The sequence below is a fragment of the Narcine bancroftii genome, chromosome 2 (assembly GCF_036971445.1).
Source record: "Narcine bancroftii isolate sNarBan1 chromosome 2, sNarBan1.hap1, whole genome shotgun sequence".
Lineage (NCBI taxonomy): Eukaryota > Metazoa > Chordata > Chondrichthyes > Torpediniformes > Narcinidae > Narcine > Narcine bancroftii.
The window spans coordinates 24107900-24127973 of record NC_091470.1 but is presented as its reverse complement, the minus strand read 5'-3'; the positions used below and the strand labels follow the sequence as shown (position 1 = coordinate 24127973).

Below are 20074 nucleotides of genomic sequence, written 5' to 3'. Positions count from 1 at the left end.
CAAAATGATGCAGAGATAATTGTGGAAATATTCAACACATCAGGCATTGCTCTTCCACAATGTTGAGAATTCTGCCATTATTCTGTGTTCAAGTTTGATCTTTCAAAATGCATGACTTCACACTTGTCCAGATTGAATTCCATCTCCATCCTCTCTATGTCCTGTGGTAACCCTAAGAATGTCTTCCACACTATCCACAACACCTCCAAGCTTCATTTCATCTGCAAACTTATTCACCCATCTCTCTACTTCTTCATCCAGGTCATTTATAAAATTCACAAAGAGCAAGGTTCCCAGAACAGATCCCTGTGGAACTCCACTAGTAACTGGCCATTGAGCAGACTATGTTCCATCTACTACTACCCTCTGCTTTCTGCAGGTGAGCCAATTCTGAATTCACACAGCCAAGGTTCCATGGATCTCATGTTTCCTGACTTTCTGAATGAGTCTACCATGGAGAACCTTGTCAAATGCTTTACTCAAATCCATATACACCACATCTACCTACCGTCATCAATTTCTTTTGCTACCTCCTCAAAAAGCTCAATTTGGCTCATGAGGTATGATCTATCCCACTCAAACCCACACATTCTACTTCTCTAAATGTTCGTAACTCCTGCCCATAAGAATCCTCTCCAATAGTTTGCCCACCACTGACATAATTCCTAAGATTCTCCCTATTACCTTATTTACTATTTTATCTTACTCCCTGTTAACTTTTTTACATTACTGATGGCATTTTCATTGGAATTTGCAAAGGTTAGAGATGAAAAAGCTTCAAAGTTTCTCAGAAATTTGGGAGGAAAGGAAAAGAACAAAATGTGATTATGATGGAGAACAAGATATTATATGATAGCGCCAGTTCAAAGAATATGGTAAAGTCTAATGTATAACAAAAGCTGTGATTGGAAAAAGTGAGCCAATAAATGAAATTTATCCAAAAGAGAAAAAAAATAACTGAATGCAAGAAATACTGTTAAATGAGACAAGAATGGAACAGAGACACTGAATTCAGTGTTGGGTACTTAAGGCTGTAATGTGCTAAGTCAGAAGGTGAAGTGCATCCAATTCACATTGAGTCTAGCTGGAACAGATTATGACTACATCTGTAGAGAGGGGAAATGGAATGTACAATTAAAGTGACAGCCGACCAAAAGCTCAGAACCAACCTTGTGGACTGAATGCCAATCTTGTACAAAAGGTGGGTGAGAGGTAATAAAATCTGCATTTCCCTTAGAGCAATGGTCTTCAACCTTTTTCTTTCCACTCACATACCAGTTTAGGTATTCCCTATGCCATAGGTGCTCTGTGATTAGGTGGGACGTCTTACATGAGGCGGTGTCTTAAAAAAAAAAGCAGCCTCCATCCTCAATGACCCACCACCACCCAGGCCACACCCTCTTCACTCTGCTACCATTGAGCAGGTTCAGGAGCACTCAACGGCACAAGGATAGCTTCTTCCCCGCTGCCATCAGAATCCTGAACAATCAATGAACCCTGTCTTACTTTTTGTGCACTATTTTTTTTATATATAGTAATGGTTGTAGTATGTGTGAGAGTACAGATTCTATCACCAGATGGTAGTGTATGTCACATTTGTGGCCCGAAATGTGAAATTGATAGCACCATCAACACAGGATTTACCCGTTGAACATCGGCGTGTATTTATTTCTCTGCTTCCATTATTCCACCATTTCACGCCTGCATACATCCCGCGCATGCCCTCTGACCTCCCGTCAGGTTAATAGCTCAACCTCTATCTGCATACATCTCATGCATATTCATCATCATGACAGTGTAGGATGACGGTGATTGGCTGAGAGCGTAGCCCCACCGACTGGCAGGTCTTAAAGGGTTGCTCCTCGCCAGACCAGATCATTCTGGACTGCTCGACCGACTCGTGATACGCTCCAGTCTTCTAGTTAATAAAAGCCTTGGTTTGGATCGACAAGCCTTTGGTTCTTTCGACGCGCAATGTTTGCCGTGACGCTGCCGCCCCACACCGCAATCAATTCTGATTCTGAAGTTCCTCGAGCTCCATCCCCAGAGGCCACTTTGAGTGTTTATAGGGCGGGGAGTCCCGAAAAGTAATTTATTTTTCCCCAAGGATGCTGATCCTGGAAATTACCACCTGGCAAATCTCTTCTGAGTGGAATATCTCATATCGGGCTCGATCGATATAATTCTCCCCTTTGGATGAGATTTTCTTTTGAAGAATGGGATGAACCCAATGCGAAGCTCGAGCTGCCTCAATTTCGCCGGTCGACCTCGAAGCCCCTGGGCGTGGAAGGTGTCAGCGGTCGCCGGGCCTTGTCCCATAATTCCCGCCGCCAAGATGGCGTCGGTGAAAGCGGTCTGGGCGGCCGCCGCGGTGATTGGTCGCTACCCAGGATGCCGCGCGGCCGGCCCTGACGCCGACAACATGGCGGACGTTGAGTTGGCAGGACGGCGGCGAGCTGAGGGCGAGTGAGGGAGGCGTTCTCGACGCGTCTCTTTCCACCGGCCCCCCCCCCCCCCCCCCTGTCTGAGCTTGGCGTCACCTCGTCATGTCTTGGTTCGGGGGCATCAGCTCGGGCCTGGGGCAGGTCGGGGGCAGCCTGTCCTCCCTGACAGGCCAGCTCTCCAGCTTCACCAAGGACATGCTGGCCGAGGGCGTCGAAGAAGTGCAAGGTGAGCGCCCCCGCCCCATTCCCCGCCCCCGCCCCCCGAAAGTTTGCAAACGTCCCACCAAAGTCGTGGCCAAAGGGGTCGAGACGTCCATTCAATCTCGGGACGGGCCTGTCCAGGCCTTTAAGACCTGCCAGTGCAGCAGCTGCTCAGGGCATCGTCCCCTCCTGAAGGAGAAACCTGAGGTGGGGGGGGCGGTTGTTAAATTGGATTCTAAATAATCCTGTTCGGGGGGGTTGTTGTTAAATTGGATTCGAAATAATCCTGTTGGGGGGGGTTGTTGTTAAATTGGATTCTAAATAATCCTGTTGGGGGGGTTGTTGTTAAATTGGATTCTAAATAATCCTGTTGGGGGGGGTTGTTGTTAAATTGGATTCTAAATAATCCTGTGGGGGGGTTGTTGTTAAATTGGATTCTAAATAATCCTGTTTGGGGGGGTTGTTGTTAAATTGGATTCGAAATAATCCTGTTGGGGGGGTTGTTGTTAAATTGGATTCTAAATAATCCTGTTGGGGGGGTTGTTGTTAAATTGGATTCTAAATAATCCTGTTGGGGGGGGTTGTTGTTAAATTGGATTCGAAATAATCCTGTTGGGGGGGTTGTTGTTAAATTGGATTCTAAATAATCCTGTTGGGGGGGTTGTTGTTAAATTGGATTCTAAATAATCCTGTTTGGGGGGGTTGTTGTTAAATTGGATTCGAAATAATCCTGTTGGGGGGGTTGTTGTTAAATTGGATTCTAAATAATCCTGTTGGGGGGGTTGTTGTTAAATTGGATTCTAAATAATCCTGTTGGGGGGGGTTGTTGTTAAATTGGATTCTAAATAATCCTGTGGGGGGGTTGTTGTTAAATTGGATTCTAAATAATCCTGTTTGGGGGGGTTGTTGTTAAATTGGATTCGAAATAATCCTGTTGGGGGGGTTGTTGTTAAATTGGATTCTAAATAATCCTGTTGGGGGGGTTGTTGTTAAATTGGATTCTAAATAATCCTGTTGGGGGGGGTTGTTGTTAAATTGGATTCGAAATAATCCTGTTGGGGGGGTTGTTGTTAAATTGGATTCTAAATAATCCTGTTGGGGGGGTTGTTGTTAAATTGGATTCTAAATAATCCTGTTGGGGGGGGTTGTTGTTAAATTGGATTCTAAATAATCCTGTGGGGGGGTTGTTGTTAAATTGGATTCTAAATAATCCTGTTTGGGGGGGTTGTTGTTAAATTGGATTCTAAATAATCCTGTTGGGGGGGGTTGTTGTTAAATTGGATTCTAAATAATCCTGTTGGGGGGGTTGTTGTTAAATTGGATTCTAAATAATCCTGTTGGGGGGGGTTGTTGTTAAATTGGATTCTAAATAATCCTGTGGGGGGGTTGTTGTTAAATTGGATTCTAAATAATCCTGTTGGGGGGGTTGTTGTTAAATTGGATTCTAAATAATCCTGTGGGGGGGTTGTTGTTAAATTGGATTCGAAATAATCCTGTTGGGAGGGTTGTTGTTAAATTGGATTCGAAATAATCCTGTTGGGGGGGGTTGTTGTTAAATTGGATTCTAAATAATCCTGTTGGGGGGGTTGTTGTTAAATTGGATTCGAAATAATCCTGTTGGGGGGGTTGTTGTTAAATTGGATTCGAAATAATTCTGTTGGGGGGGGTTGTTGTTAAATTGGATTCTAAATAATCCTGTTGGGGGGGTTGTTGTTAAATTGGATTCGAAATAATCCTGTTTGGGGGGGTTGTTGTTAAATTGGATTCGAAATAATCCTGTTTGGGGGGGTTGTTGTTAAATTGGATTCGAAATAATCCTGTTGGGGGGGTTGTTGTTAAATTGGATTCGAAATAATCCTGTTGGGGGGGGTTGTTGTTAAATTGGATTCTAAATAATCCTGTTGGGGGGGTTGTTGTTAAATTGGATTCGAAATAATCCTGTTTGGGGGGGTTGTTGTTAAATTGGATTCTAAATAATCCTGTTTGGGGGGGTTGTTGTTAAATTGGATTCGAAATAATCCTGTTTGGGGGGGTTGTTGTTAAATTGGATTCGAAATAATCCTGTTGGGGGGGTTGTTGTTAAATTGGATTCGAAATAATCCTGTTGGGGGGGGTTGTTGTTAAATTGGATTCTAAATAATCCTGTTGGGGGGGTTGTTGTTAAATTGGATTCGAAATAATCCTGTTTGGGGGGGTTGTTGTTAAATTGGATTCGAAATAATCCTGTTGGGGGGGGTTGTTGTTAAATTGGATTCGAAATAATCCTGTTGGGGGGGTTGTTGTTAAATTGGATTCTAAATAATCCTGTTCGGGGGTGTTGTTGAATTGGATTTGAAATAATCCTGTTGGGGGTGGGAGTTGTTGTTAAATTGGATTTGAAATAATCCTGTTTGGAGGGGGGGGGGTTGTTAAATTGGATTTGAAATAATCCTGTTGGGGGGGTTGTTGTTAAATTGGATTTGAAATAATCCTGTTTGGAGGGGGGGTTGTTGTTAAATTGGATTCTAAATAATCCTGTTGGGGGGGTTGTTGTTAAATTGGATTCTAAATAATCCTGTTTGGAGGGGGGGGGTTGTTAAATTGGATTCTAAATAATCCTGTTGGGGAGGTTGTTGTTAAATTGGATTCTAAATAATCCTGTTGGGGGGGTTGTTGTTAAATTGGATTTGAAATAATCCTGTTTGGAGGGGGGGTTGTTGTTAAATTGGATTCTAAATAATCCTGTTGGGGGGTTGTTGTTAAATTGGATTCTAAATAATCCTGTTTGGAGGGGGGGGGGTTGTTAAATTGGATTTGAAATAATCCTGTTGGGGGTGGGAGTTGTTGTTAAATTGGATTCGAAATAATCCTGTTTGGGGGGGTTGTTGTTAAATTGGATTCTAAATAATCCTGTTGGGGGGGTTGTTGTTAAATTGGATTCTAAATAATCCTGTTTGGAGGGGGGGGTTGTTAAATTGGATTTGAAATAATCCTGTTGGGGGTGGGAGTTGTTGTTAAATTGGATTCGAAATAATCCTGTTTGGGGGGGTTGTTGTTAAATTGGATTCTAAATAATCCTGTGGGGGGTGGGAGTTGTTGTTAAATTGGATTCTAAATAATCCTGTGGGGGGTGGGAGTTGTTGTTAAATTGGATTCGAAATAATCCTGTTGGGGGGATTGTTGTTAAATTGGATTCTAAATAATCCTGTTTGGAGGGGGGGGTTGTTAAATTGGATTTGAAATAATCCTGTTGGGGGTGGGAGTTGTTGTTAAATTGGATTCGAAATAATCCTGTTTGGGGGGGTTGTTGTTAAATTGGATTCTAAATAATCCTGTGGGGGGTGGGAGTTGTTGTTAAATTGGATTCTAAATAATCCTGTGGGGGGTGGGAGTTGTTGTTAAATTGGATTCGAAATAATCCTGTTGGGGGGATTGTTGTTAAATTGGATTCTAAATAATCCTGTTTGGAGGGGGGGGTTGTTAAATTGGATTTGAAATAATCCTGTTGGGGGTGGGAGTTGTTGTTAAATTGGATTCGAAATAATCCTGTTTGGGGGGGTTGTTGTTAAATTGGATTCTAAATAATCCTGTGGTGGGTGGGAGTTGTTGTTAAATTGGATTCTAAATAATCCTGTGGGGGGTGGGAGTTGTTGTTAAATTGGATTTGAAATAATCCTGTTGGGGGGGTTGTTGTTAAATTGGATTCTAAATAATCCTGTTTGGAGGGGGGGGTTGTTAAATTGGATTTGAAATAATCCTGTTGGGGGTGGGAGTTGTTGTTAAATTGGATTCGAAATAATCCTGTTTGGAGGGGGAATCGTTGTTAAATTGGATTCTAAATAATCCTGTGGGGGGTGGGAGTTGTTGTTAAATTGGATTCTAAATAATCCTGTGGGGGTGGGAGTTGTTGTTAAATTGGATTCGAAATAATCCTGTTGGGGGGGTTGTTGTTAAATTGGATTCTAAATAATCCTGTTTGGAGGGGGGGGTTGTTAAATTGGATTTGAAATAATCCTGTTGGGGGTGGGAGTTGTTGTTAAATTGGATTCGAAATAATCCTGTTTGGAGGGGGAATCGTTGTTAAATTGGATTTGAAATAATCCTGTGGGGGGGGGGGGGGTCAGGTCGCAAGAATGGTGACTTTATCTGCTTCTTGGGGCACCCCATGAGAGGGCACCAATCCTAAAAGTAGGTCAAATAGCAAGTTGTGCTGGGTTTTTTTGGAACACCAGAAGGGGACGTGTGGCCTGCTGGGTTTCTGCAGCATTTTGGTTTTAGATTAGGACCCATGCAGGGGAGAGGAAAGATTGTAAATATATTAAGCAATATGAGTACCATTTACTCCATTGAGTTTTATGCTGGCTCCTAAAAGAACAATCGCATTCAATGCCTGCTCTTTTCTCATCTCTTAAATGTCTATCCAATTCCCTTTTGAAAGGCACTAATCCTGTTTCCAACACCTTTCGATGCAGGGAATTCAATACCAGATCATGCCTTAAAAGGTTTTTCTTGCATCTTCCTTGTACCCTGTATGTTATATATGTGCTTCCATGTCCTTGTTCCTTTTGCTCACGAAATCTGTTTATTTATCTAGACTCTTATGTTTTACCCTCTATCAAATCTCCACCTAACTTTCTTTCCTTCAAGGAGAACAATAAAGACAAAATGAACTGACCCAGTGTGTAAAAGTAGAAGACACTAATTTCTTGTTTATTTTCATTGTTTGACGACATTGTTTAATGTATCATTTAGGTTGAATGTTAAGTGAGTGGGGAGGGGGGGGGTGAAGGAGGGAGGGAAGGGAGGGGGGGAAAAGGGGAGAAAATGACACTGTATATTCAAGAGGGAAATATCTGTGTGTTTTTTGGTCAGTATGGTTCATAGTGTGAAAAATAAAAAATTTAAAAAAAAAGGAAAACAATAAATAGATTCTCCTGCCAAACCTTCAAGCAGAAATCTGTAATTCCTGAAACAATTCTAGTAAATCTTTTGCATATCCTCTATGGGTGATCAGAAAACATTCTAATAATAGCCTAATCAGTGTTGATAAAGATCCAGTGTAACCTCTGTTGCATGTAATTCCTTTACTAATGAATTGCAGAAGCACCGACTTTGCTAACCATTCTCTCAAGGATTGATACACACCCAATTCCCTCAGTTTCTGCATACACTTCAGAACTGTGCCATTTAGTCTGACCTTATTTTTTGTGCTATGGCGTATCATTTCTCACTTCCCTGTATTAATTTTCACCTACCTATTCATTGTTGTACTTTGGGAAAGGTTTAGCCATGCGCACTGGTCTTGGTCTATGTATTGTCCCAGATCCTCAGGAATGGAGTTGATTCTTGCGTGCACAAAAAGACACAATTCGGTGATAATTGTGGTTGGCAATAAACATTAGAATCAACCATTGATACACCTGTCTGACCGAGTGAAGAAAAGAAATTATAAATACACTGTTTTGTGCCTTCAGATGCTTGTCTTGCCTGGGTTTATTAGAGCTGAATGGTTTTTCAATGTGTGCAATGTGAGGTATGGTAAATAATATTTTTTGGTAAGTGAGAGGCTAATAAATTCCTCAGTAAATAAGAAATAAAGAAATCCATAACTTCATAAATTTTAGGTTTTCAGGGTCATTTTTCTTTAGTGAAAAATGGGTAAATTGAGAAACGCATATTATTCTCAACATTACAGTAATGAATGAGAGCAGTAAGGTTCAGGTGATATACAGGACTGCAGGTGCTAGAATCTAGAACTAAACAATCTGCTGAAGGAACTCAGTGGGTCTTGGAGCATCAATGGGAGATAAAGCACGATCGATGTTTCGGACACAGGCAAAGGTTTTCATCCAAAATATTTACTGGTCTTTTCCCACTGATGCTCCTTGACACATTGAGTTCTTCCAGTAGAATGTGTTTAGCTTCATGTTATATTCTGACTTTGTAGAAAAGTAGGGCTCAGAGCAGTTCTTTGTTTGTATACAGTGCAGTGTATCGTATTTATTGTATTGAGTTTGTTTCATGTTTATTGTATCGTGTTTATTGTGTCGTGTTTATTGTGTCGTGTTTATTGTGTCGCGTTTATTGTGTCGCGTTTATTGTGTCGCGTTTATTGTGTCGCGTTTATTGTGTCGCGTTTATTGTGTCGCGTTTATTGTGTCGCGTTTATTGTGTCGCGTTTATTGTGTCGCGTTTATTGTGTCGCGTTTATTGTGTCGCGTTTATTGTGTCGCGTTTATTGTGTCGCGTTTATTGTGTCGCGTTTATTGTGTCGCGTTTATTGTGTCGCGTTTATTGTGTCGCGTTTATTGTGTCGCGTTTATTGTGTCGCGTTTATTGTGTCGCGTTTATTGTGTCGCGTTTATTGTGTCGCGTTTATTGTGTCGCGTTTATTGTGTCGCGTTTATTGTGTCGCGTTTATTGTGTCGCGTTTATTGCGTCGCGTTTATTGCGTCGCGTTTATTGCGTCGCGTTTATTGCGTCGCGTTTATTGCGTCGCGTTTATTGCGTCGCGTTTATTGCGTCGCGTTTATTGCGTCGCGTTTATTGCGTCGCGTTTATTGCGTCGCGTTTATTGCGTCGCGTTTATTGCGTCGCGTTTATTGCGTCGCGTTTATTGCGTCGCGTTTATTGCGTCGCGTTTATTGCGTGCTCATTAAATCAGAGGATTCTAGGTTTGCCTAAATGTCATGATGAACTGTCATATCAACCAAGCTTTTTACTCAATTCTTCTAACTTGGAATGCAAATATCACCAACTGAGCCACATCTGATAATTATAGATGTATTGTTGCCAAACAGAGTTCACAGAGGAAATGCTGGAAATATTCAGCAGGTCAGATGCTTTTGTAGGAGGAGTAATATAATTAATGTTTTGGGTTAGAGACCCAAAAATGAATTGAAATGAAAAAGAAATTTGTGAAGGTACAGTCAGCGTGGGTTAGGAGGATGTTCAATTGCATGACCATGAGGATAAGTTGTAAATTAATTATCTGATCAATGATTGCATGAACCCAGTGTGAGCAGGAGGATGTATGTGCCTGGTAGGTATGGCTTAGTGTGTCCTGTACCTACCCTCTGTTTTTTTAAAAAAAAACAAGCTGAACCCAAATCTCTTTTCCCTCTAGGAGAGAACTCTTGAGAGTGAACACACAGTGACTCCAAATTTAAACCCATTAAACAATGTCATCACACAATGAAAAAAACAAGAAATTAGTGTCTTCTACTTTTACATACTGGGTCAGTTCATTTCATCTTTATTGTTCTCCTTGAAGGAAAGAAAGTTATGTGGAGATTTGATAGAGGGTAAAACATTGCTTCTCTTTCTCTTGACTGTAAGAGATGCTTCAGCCAATTTCTGCTGATGGCGAATCTGTCTGCCTTCAAGCAGGCAAAAGCAATTCTGTGTAATATGACGCTGTTTTATTACATGACAATGAATCTTGAACTCTTTTTAATCAACTTTTTGAACCACACAGCTCAAAAACAGGCCCTTCATCCTGCTGAACTATTCATTCCATCTAGTCCCATTGACCTGCCCTTGGACAATAGCCTTCCATACCTACCTCCCCCCACCAACTCATATCTCGCATCCACGTAGTTATCCAAATTTAAATGTTAAAATTAAACCTTCCGCTTGTAGCTTGTTCTACACTCTGAGTGAGGAAGATCCCCCTAATGTTCCCTTTAAGCATTTCACCCTTAACCCATCTCCTCTAGTTTTTGTTTCACCCAAACTCAGAAAAAGCCTTTCTATACCCCCTCATAATTTTGTGTGCCTCTATCAAATTCTCCGATGCTCCAGGGAATACAGTCCTAAATTATTCAATCTTTCCCTATAACTCAGCTCTTCAAGTCCCAGCAACATCCTTGTCAACCTTTCTAATCTTAACGATACCTTTCCTGTAGTTAGGTGACTAAACCTGTGCACAATACTTTAAATTTGGCCTCACCAATGTCCTATTCAGCTTCAGTATGAATCACTATTTTGGTTTATAAAGGCTGAAGGGCTGAAAGCTTTCTTTGTTACCCTATCTACCTGTCATGCCACATTCAAGGAATTTTGTATCGATCATCAGATACCTCTGACCTGCCACACTTTGAAGTTCTCCACCATTTTCCTAGTCTGGTTCACCTTCCCAAAGTACAATGCCTTGCACTTTTTTGTCAAGATTGTCTTGAAATGAATGCAGTGGTCTTTTTTGGGGTTCAACCCAAACAACTGTATAGTACAGGACACCAGGACTGCTTCCAAGGATGCATACTGAGACAAATGTTGAATTTTGCTGGGTTATCATCAACTCAGTTAAAACCTTTTGGCTTACAGTATAGGGAGAAGTCTGCAAACAATGCTGTAGACTGACACATTCCAAGATGCATGATTACCTTCTGAAGAACACATTGAAACTTAGATGATATAGGTTTGTCTCACCACTGGACGCTAATTGACTGGTTCTTCCCAATTGTTTCCTTGATGGAATGTTTAGGAAAGAAACATTGGTGATTTTGACATATTGTAAGTGAATGAATTGATATTGTAAGTGAATGAATTGAATGAGGCCGTAGATCCTGCAACATAGAGCAAAATAGAACACAGTCCTGGACGAACTCAGCAGCTCAGGCAGAATGTGTGGAGGTGGATGGATGGCTAATGTTTGGGATTGAGACCCTACACCAGCATGCACCAGTGCTTGATAAAGTGAATGAAGGCAAAGATAAACAAGAAAGCCTGCATTTGCTGGGGTCTTGTGCACTACTCAAAAGTGCTGGAGAAACTCAGCATCCATAGAAAACAAAAGGCAGTCAGCGTTTTGGGCCTAGTCTAGACTATTGTCATCTGATTGTACAAGTTGAATTCAAGGGAACGGTGTTAACCATATAACCATTTACGGAGCGGAAACAGGCCATACTGGCCTTTCGAGTCCGCACCGGTTCACTGATTTTGTGTGCCCTCTTCAGGCATTGGTCCCGGTAGATCTTCATCAAAATTCAATTATCATGTTATAAAGTGCAATATTTCACAAAATTCACTTCATTCAGACATAAAACAGTCAAAAGAGAATTCCCTGAGAACCTGAAGCCCCCAAACCCAGCCCTTGCCCACAAGCAGCCAGCCGCCACCCCCCCCCCAATCCAGCCCAAACCATACATGTGTAAGACAAGTATTTATATATGTTCAAATATTTTTTCATGATTAAGAGAGTCTCGGATGGTTAGTGTGAACAGTTCCTTTGGTTGTGTGCAGGGTGGAAGGGAATCTCAATGATTTTGTGTGTCCTTTTTAGACAATGATCCTGGTAAATCATGTTGATTGGGGATGGGGGGGGGGGGCAGGTGTGGAGGGAGAAGAGAGACTCCAGTGATCTTCTCTGCTGTTCTTATGGTCCTATGGATTGATCTCCAAACTATTTCTTTGCAGCAATTATGAATTATGATTAAGGCTGTCTGCTTGCTGACCTTCCCCAGCTTTACTGTACTTAAATAGAATTAATAACTTTGTGATGCCGAGATAATACAAGGAAGAGAAGTTGCTATTTTTACATTGTTGGGTTATGCAGATGAGAAGGAATGTAGAAGAGCTTGTGACCTGCTCTTGTGCACAAGAGGAAAGACCACACACTACACATGCCTACCTCATTATCCACCTCCTGTGCCATCTGTGGAAGGACCTGTGGTCCGTTCAAAACCACAAAAAACAAGAATGGAAACAAATCATTCTCAATCCTGAACATCTGCTTAAGAATGCTATGTACCTTGTATATCTTTGTATCTTAATTTTAAAAAATTTTAGACATACTGCACGGTTACAGTCCCTTTCAGACTATGAGCCCATTACACCCAATTGACCTGCAACCCCCCCCCCCCATACATTTTTCAACGGTGAGAGGAAACTGAAACAATGGAGGAAACCCACGCAGACACGGGATGAACACACAAACTCCTGATGGACAGCACAGGATTAAAACCACGACACCGATTGCTGGTGTTGTAACAGTGTTTTGCTAACCGTGCTGAACTATTTTTTTCACCATGCTGCCCTGTTTTTACAGCTCTTGTGCTTCCTATTTCATGTTTGTTCACATTGGTCTCATGGGGATTTCCATGCACTACAGTTCCTAAATGAGAAGATTCATATGAACTTCCTGGGGGCTGCCCCTATCTATCTTGCTTTTAACTTTATTGACTGCACCACTGTGATTCTGACATCCAACATGATTAATAACATGATGCTTGATTAATCAAATGATCCTAAGCACCTCTGAAGTTAACAGATGATCCCTGCTGGAATCATTCGCTGTAAGGAAACAAGTTATTTCAGTTTCCCTCATTAACCATATGCAGTATTAACAGGATTGTTTTAAAAGCAACTCGTACAAAAAGAAATGATGAGATGGTGCTGTGCGCTTTGCAATTGTTTAAGCCTCCAGTACAGGGGAAAAAAATGGAACTACAAGCCTCATAATTGCAGGCTGGTCATTTTAACATCAGTGTTGGTAAATCTTCTAGAAATGGTAAACTGGGAGAAAAACAAGTCTTTTAACATGAAGTAAAACAAAATCTATTGGAGTAACTTAGTGGGTTAAACAACATCAGTGGGAGAAAAAGAATTATTGTCGCTTTGGGTCAGAAACCTTTAAGAGAGAGTGCAAAGGGGAGATGGCTAGTATGAGGAGAGGATTGGAAGGGTTAGATGTGGATTGGTGAAAGGGAGGGCTGAAGGACAGATGGGGTGGAGTCGAGTCTCAACTGTCAGAGGAGGTGGTGGTGGAATTCAATTGAATCGCTACATTTGAGGCATTTAGACATGTATTTGAATTGACAATGCATAAAAGATGGACACCTAATACGAGCAAATGATAATGGTGTAGATGGGTAAAAAAAGTGGGCTGATGGGCTCAGGTCTCTGCTCTGAGTTGACATGACTAATCCCAGTGCTTTGCAAAAGAAAAGCATCCTCTGCATCCTGTTTCCTGGTGGTTTACTGCAGCCTTAAATTTTTTTCTTCAGTATCTATTTCTCTTTTCAAAGCCACAATTGAATCTACTTCCATAATATTAATTATAAATGCAAGATATGGATGAATTCAGTATAATTTTTCACACCAATTATCTATTACCCCACAAAAGTTACATAGATCAAAAGCAGAAATTTCAGATATGTGTTTCAGATGTGGGACTGAGACAGGAACTTTTCTACATGCCACATGGTCATGTGTGAAGGTGAGGCCATTTTGGCAAAACATCACAGAAAAATTAACCAGGATAACAGGAGTGGCCTTCATGAGCGACTTGGAGCTATATTTACTAGGTAATTTTATGGAAATAAGCAATAAATTGACTAAATATCAAATCTCATTTAGAAATATAGCACTGGTGGTAGCAAAAAAATGTATTGCAATCATTTGGAAGTCCGACTCTCCTCTACTTATAGCATGATAGACTGCGGAAATGAACAGCTGTACACATAATTTAAAGATTAAGTATGACACTTGTGTAAAGATCTGGCAGCCATACCTAGACCATATAGGGACCTAAATACAGTAATAGAAAGGAATATAAATGCTGATATTATATATCCCAAAGTGAATTCCCCAATTGTATTCTCTGACAGTGCGCGGATCTATATGTATCAAAGTGGGAGGGAGGGATTGTTTTGTTTTTGTTGTTGTTGGTAAGAAAAAAGTTTAATATATTGTGCTATTGAAGATTTTATTAAGTATATTTTTGAAGAAAAAAATCTGCTTTCATGAATGAATTTCAGTTGAAGATAACTTTTTCAAATTTTCCCTCCTTCAAATCACCACACATCCTGTTTTAACCATTCCACAAATGGAAATGGTTCATCTTTACTCTCCTATTTTTGATTCTTAGTGAATTTTGATAGGTGGATGTAGAAACAAATGAATATTTGGACTGTGATATTTGCAATGAATAATATGGAAATGTCTTAAACCATGGCGAGGATACAAATAAATAGGCTATCATGCAAAAATATGTCAGACTATCTGTAGTTGGTAGATGTAGTAGCATCTGTGGAGAAAGAAGGAGCAATGTGAGGTAATATTTATGTGTTTAAAATTTAGCCACCTCTACGTTGATGAAATTGGATGTAGACGTGGGGATCGTTTTGCTGTTTGCAATTGCTATCCCAAGCTCCCAGTCCTTTGCTATTTCAACTTCCCTTTCCATTCCCACACTGAGCTGTTTATCCCTGGTCTTTTCCACGGCCAGGCGAGGCCCAACATAAACTAGAGGAACAACATCTCGTCTTCAGCCTGGGCAGTCCACCCCATTGGAGTATGAATGTTGAACTTTCCAATCTTGGGTAATGTCCCCTTCTCTCCTCTTCACAACTTCCATTTTTTCCCTAACCCAGCCCCTTCATTCCACAACCAACATTTTTGTCCACTGTATTCAGCATCTTATTTGTCAGTATCTCTATCAGATTCCAGTCTCTTTGTCTCTTCTCAGAGCCATCCCACCCTGCAAGATGCACTTTGGTTCCCATGCCTCTCATTTTCTATTGCATGTGCTAGTCAACTGCCTCTGTCACCCTTCTCTGGTTCACCTCTGTCCATCCCCTCCTAATTATACTGGCCATCCCCTCTCTGAACTCTTTTTTTCGCCCACTAATACTGCTTGACCTGCTGACTTACAGCCAACTTCAACTCTTAATTTTCTTTGCTCTTTACCAATTCTTTTGTAAAACATAGAATTCCAATTGAACTGGAGGGAATTATTTTTGAACTTGTTGAAGGATGAAATTTCAAAATGCTTTGTCTAAGTCCGGTTTAAAGGGTCTGCTGAGAGAAGTCTCAAAGTTGAAACATCTAGAGAATGGCTTTTTGCAGTAAATCCATCCTGCATGGATTTCTGAACTCAAATATAAAATTACATGTACTTTTACTCTTCCCTTATTCACAGTTAACATTTTTATTATGCTATGTTTAAAGCTTTTGTTTTACAAGTTATTTACTGTATTGAATTATACTTTGTTTTCATTATAAGAGCAAATTGCAAAAACTTGTTGCTTAACATTTTTTTGAGATTTTAAAATCCAAAATTTAAAGTAGAGATAAAGAATACAAACTCCACTCCGTTTTGCACGTGATGGAATTACAAATCCCATTATTCCAAAGTAAGTTTAATTCTGTACACTGATTAATTGCTTTTGGAAAAATCCTACTTGTGCTTCATGTGGTTGATGAGGGAAACTGCAATGCAAACTGTAAGCATGCAGTGAATCTGGCAGTACTAATCTGTGAACTGCAGATGTGTTTAGAATAGTTAGGTTAATCAAGCATCATAATATTAATTTTGTTGAATGTTGGAATCATAATGGAGCTTGCAGTCACTGCATTGAAAACCAGGGTAGACAGATACAGCCCCTTCGTATGTATATTCTCACTTAAAATTGCAATGTACAGAAATCCCCTTGAGACCAACATGAACAAACAAGAAAAGGGAAACGCGAGAGCTGTGTAAGCTATTTACCTGGGAAACGTAAGGATATGCAAGGCACACAACATTTTTGGGCAGTCCTTCGGGGTTGAGAATTATTTGTTTTTTTGTTTTATGGGTTTTGTTGCAGCCAATGAGGCCTATGTGGCAAGTGGAGATCCTTCACAGACATGGCAAGAGGAGGATGAAGGAGCAGGTGCGAAGCATGAGGTGGTGTGCTCTTTCCTGGATCCAGTTAAGAATATCTTGGAGCAGGCAAGGGCAGAGTGGACAGCTAGAAATTGTGGTCCATATTTGATGCTATCCATATAGGTAGGAAGATAAGTAAGGTCCTGCAAAGTGAATTTAGGGAGTTGAGTAAGATTTTTTTATAAAAGCACCTCTGAGGTTGTCATTTTCAAGATTGCTTCCTGTGCCATGAACGAAGAATATAGAAAGATAGCCAGGAGGTTTTCAGGTATGAGGATCATGGCCTCTCTTCCTGGGTAGGTCTGACCTCTATAAGAAGGATGTTTTGCCGCAAAATAGAGGGGCACTGATATCCTTGTAAGGAGATTTTCTGAAGGAACTGGAGAAGGTTTAAACTGGCTGGAGGTTAGTAGGTGGGGGCGAGTGAGATCAACAGGTCAGCGTGGAGGTATAAAGGTGAAAATAGTGGTAGGGTCTGATAGGAAACACTAGTAAGGTGAGGTTAAATAACGCAGTGTGCTGTTTGTTTATTCTGGGTAAAGTAATTGAGCCTGAATTAGTGTGTGGAGTTGTGTTGTAGCCATGACATAGACCTGGTTGAGAGAGGGGCAAGACTGACAGCTCAGTGTTCCAGGGTTTCTCTGATTCACATGGAGAGATATAAAAGAAGTGGAGGAAGTTGCATTATTGATCAGGGAGAATGCAACGGCTACACTCAAGCTGTAGTGGAAGCTCATTCACTGAGGCAAATATGGGTAGAGCTTTAAAAAATAAGGAAGGTTCAATCACTCTGGATTATACTACTGGCCTTCCAATAACTAACAGGAGGCAGAGGAATAAGTCTTTATGCAAACTATGGAAAGATATCACAGTGGGTGATTATGAATCTTCCCAATGTTGACTGGGAGCAAACCTCTTCATTAGGGCAGAAAATGTTGGATGCATCCAAGAGATGGCTGCATCATCTTGACACATGATCTTTAAGTTGATCACATTATACCTAGTACATTGCAACAATTTCTTCTGCGAGTGGGCTAGCAAGTTAACTGCAATGTTCGTACAGCAAAATAAAGTAAAAGAGCACATTTACAGGGTACAGTAAAGGTATAAAGGGGCTATGCAGGATATTTAATGTAAAGGGTAAAATCAATTAGAACCAAGCAAAGACTGCATTCTCAGCTCATTCAGCAGTCTGATGGCTATGGGTTTAAAAAACTATCTTTGCATGCAAGCCCTGATGTCATTTTTCTACCCAGGGAGCCATCGATCGCTTACAAATTGACCAGCAATAGCGGCACAGTATGTCTACACGGGCCGGCAATCCGTCTCTGAGGTGGTCTGCCTACCTGTGCTGTTTTTAAAAAAAATTCTACCTATCGTTGGCCTATACACGGGTAAATAACCTGCCAATTTGACAGGTTAAACTTGTGTTACAATTCAATTTGTAAGCCCCTAGTGAAAGAGAGTCTTGGGGGAGGGGTTTAAAATTAATGTTGCTAATTGACTGGAACTTTTTCTCTGCTCATATTTAAATGTGCAGAATCTTTACCTTGAGCAAAAGCTGAAGAGCTGACGTGATTTCTCGCCCACCTCCCCTTCTCCCTGGGCTCTGGCAATTGGCTCAGAATTACCAATGAAGTTTTCACCAGGTTAGAAGCTTGTTTGATGAGGGTCACCTGCAGGGTTTTGCAATTCACACAAGTTGAAGTTACCTTTATTTGTCATTTTAATCCAAACTGTAAATGCAGTGCACAGTTTTTAAAAAAAAATGTATCAATGTTCCTCCAAACCATGGTGCTACAAAAATGACACGGGGACCCAAAAATAGTGTAAAACAACTCAAAACTTACAAAGCAAGACAAAACAAAAAATCTACACTCGAGTACAACCTACACAAAGCTAAAGTGAATAAAACAGTGCAAACAATACAGTAATTAATTAAAAAAACTTGACAATAGGCAAAGTAGAGACAAGTTACAATATAATACTCTAGATATGAAAAGTCTGATAGCTTGAATGAAGAAACCACTGCACGGTTCACAATCCATAGGTGCCTGAAAGCTTTGACACCTAATGGTAGGAGGAAGAAGAAGACTTTGTATGAAGATATGTGTGGTCCCCAACAATGCTGCTAGCCTTCACTGACAAGGTGCACAATGAAAGAAATGCCCGCAATGGCAGAAGAGATTCCCGACGACCTTCTCAACCGATCTCCCCATCCGCCACTGGGCCCCACGATCTAAGACGGTGCAACCTCCAGAACCCTCAAACCAGGCATGCGATACAGCCACTCCGGACACCATGACATGCCCTCTGCAGTAAGCTCTACGACATCCCCACCTTGCCCACTGGCAACAAGCAACACTGAAGACTGGAGGCCTCGTCCCCACAGCAGAGGCTTGGTCCCCACAGCAGTTGAGGCTTCGTAGCTTCTTGTTTCTTGTCGCCGTGGCGACCGGGAGAAGTGCGCTCGTGCTGTGGAAGGGCCGTCCAGTGCCAGTCGCGCGGGGCTCGCGCTACCCGGGGGCCGTGCGCAGCCTGCCATGCCCATCGCGCCAACAGGAAATCACAGGCGCTCGCCAATCCGCCGCACCGCTCGACAGGTGGGAGAAGCGACTGGTTGTGTGGGAGCCTTCCAACCGGCTTGCCGGCTGATGACATCGACAGACTTCTCGTTACAATTTCTCGTGTTACAATGGGGAAGGTTGTGCAATGAAGGGGGAGGATGGTGGGGGTGACATGACCAAAAAACAGCATCGGCTCTCGCTGCAGGGCGGGCCACCTCTAGTACATTTTTGAAATGATCTTGCAGGCCAAATATAATTATATCGCAGGCCAAATCTGGCCTGCGGGCCAGAGTTTGACATGTGTGCTTTAAAGGATCACAGTACCAATGGAATATATAGGAATATATAAAAAGGTATCACAAATTACTCACCTGTGACCCATCTGTGGAAATGTCAGCAGTTCCCATGTTGGCTTCACCCAGAATCCACAAAAAGCAGAGTGCAATCAAATCATTGTTGATCTGGAGGGGCTGTGTAAGAATAAAATTGCTTTTTAAAAAAAATTGGAATATTTTTCTTTGAAAAGGCTCAAGCAAAAGAAATCCACATGTTCCCAGATTAAATTTGGAAACAATCGAATTAAAACATACTCTTTTCATTATGAAGTCCATGTATGTCAAATCTCACTGAATCTAACATTCATATTTGCCACTTTTAGTCACCTCTACACTAATTTTATTGATTCTAGGGTATATCATCTTCAATACTGAAGTACCTCAGAGCAGATATTGGCAATTATTTTAGTGTTATTTTGCCTTAAATCCGATGTTTCATTAACATTAGATAGACGGCATGCCCCAGTCCGGGCACAGGGAGAGCAGCAGCGGCCCCGGCCCCGGTCCGGGCGAAGGGTAGACGGCGGCGGCCCCGATCCGGGCAGGAGCAAGGGGGAGACGGCGGCCCCAGTCCGGGCACAGGGAGAGCAGCAGCGGCCCCGGCCCCGGTCCGGGCGAAGGGTAAACGGCGGCGGCCCCGATACGGGCAGGAGCAAGGGGGAGACGGCGGCCCCGGCCTCGGTCGAGTGAGGCAGGCGGAGGCCCCGGTCCGGACAGGGAGTGGGAGGCGGCGGCCCCAGTCCAGGCACAGGGAGAGCAGCAGCGGCCCCGGCCCCGGTCCGGGCGAAGGGTAGACGGCGGCGGCCCCGATACGGGCAGGAGCAAGGCGGAGACGGCGGCCCCGGCCTCGGTCGAGTGAGGCAGGCGGAGGCCCCGGTCCGGGCAGGGAGTGGGAGGCGG

At 42.0% G+C, this 20074-nt stretch overlaps 1 protein-coding gene across 4 annotated transcripts in view; it reads left to right on the top strand.

Annotated features, from left to right (window-relative positions):
- The first annotated feature begins 2465 nt into the window (after positions 1-2465).
- The window catches only part of trip11 (thyroid hormone receptor interactor 11), a 102159-nt gene continuing 84550 nt past the window's right edge, over positions 2466-20074 (top strand). For 2 of the 4 annotated variants that reach the window (XM_069916117.1, XM_069916114.1), the window contains exon 1: positions 2466-2670. In XM_069916117.1, the coding sequence (XP_069772218.1) occupies positions 2547-2670 (124 nt within the window). In that variant the 5' untranslated portion in view covers positions 2466-2546. Of the gene's footprint in view, positions 2671-9787; positions 9863-20074 lie in introns of those variants that run through there. The other 2 variants (XM_069916119.1, XM_069916116.1) reach the window with 2 other exon arrangements.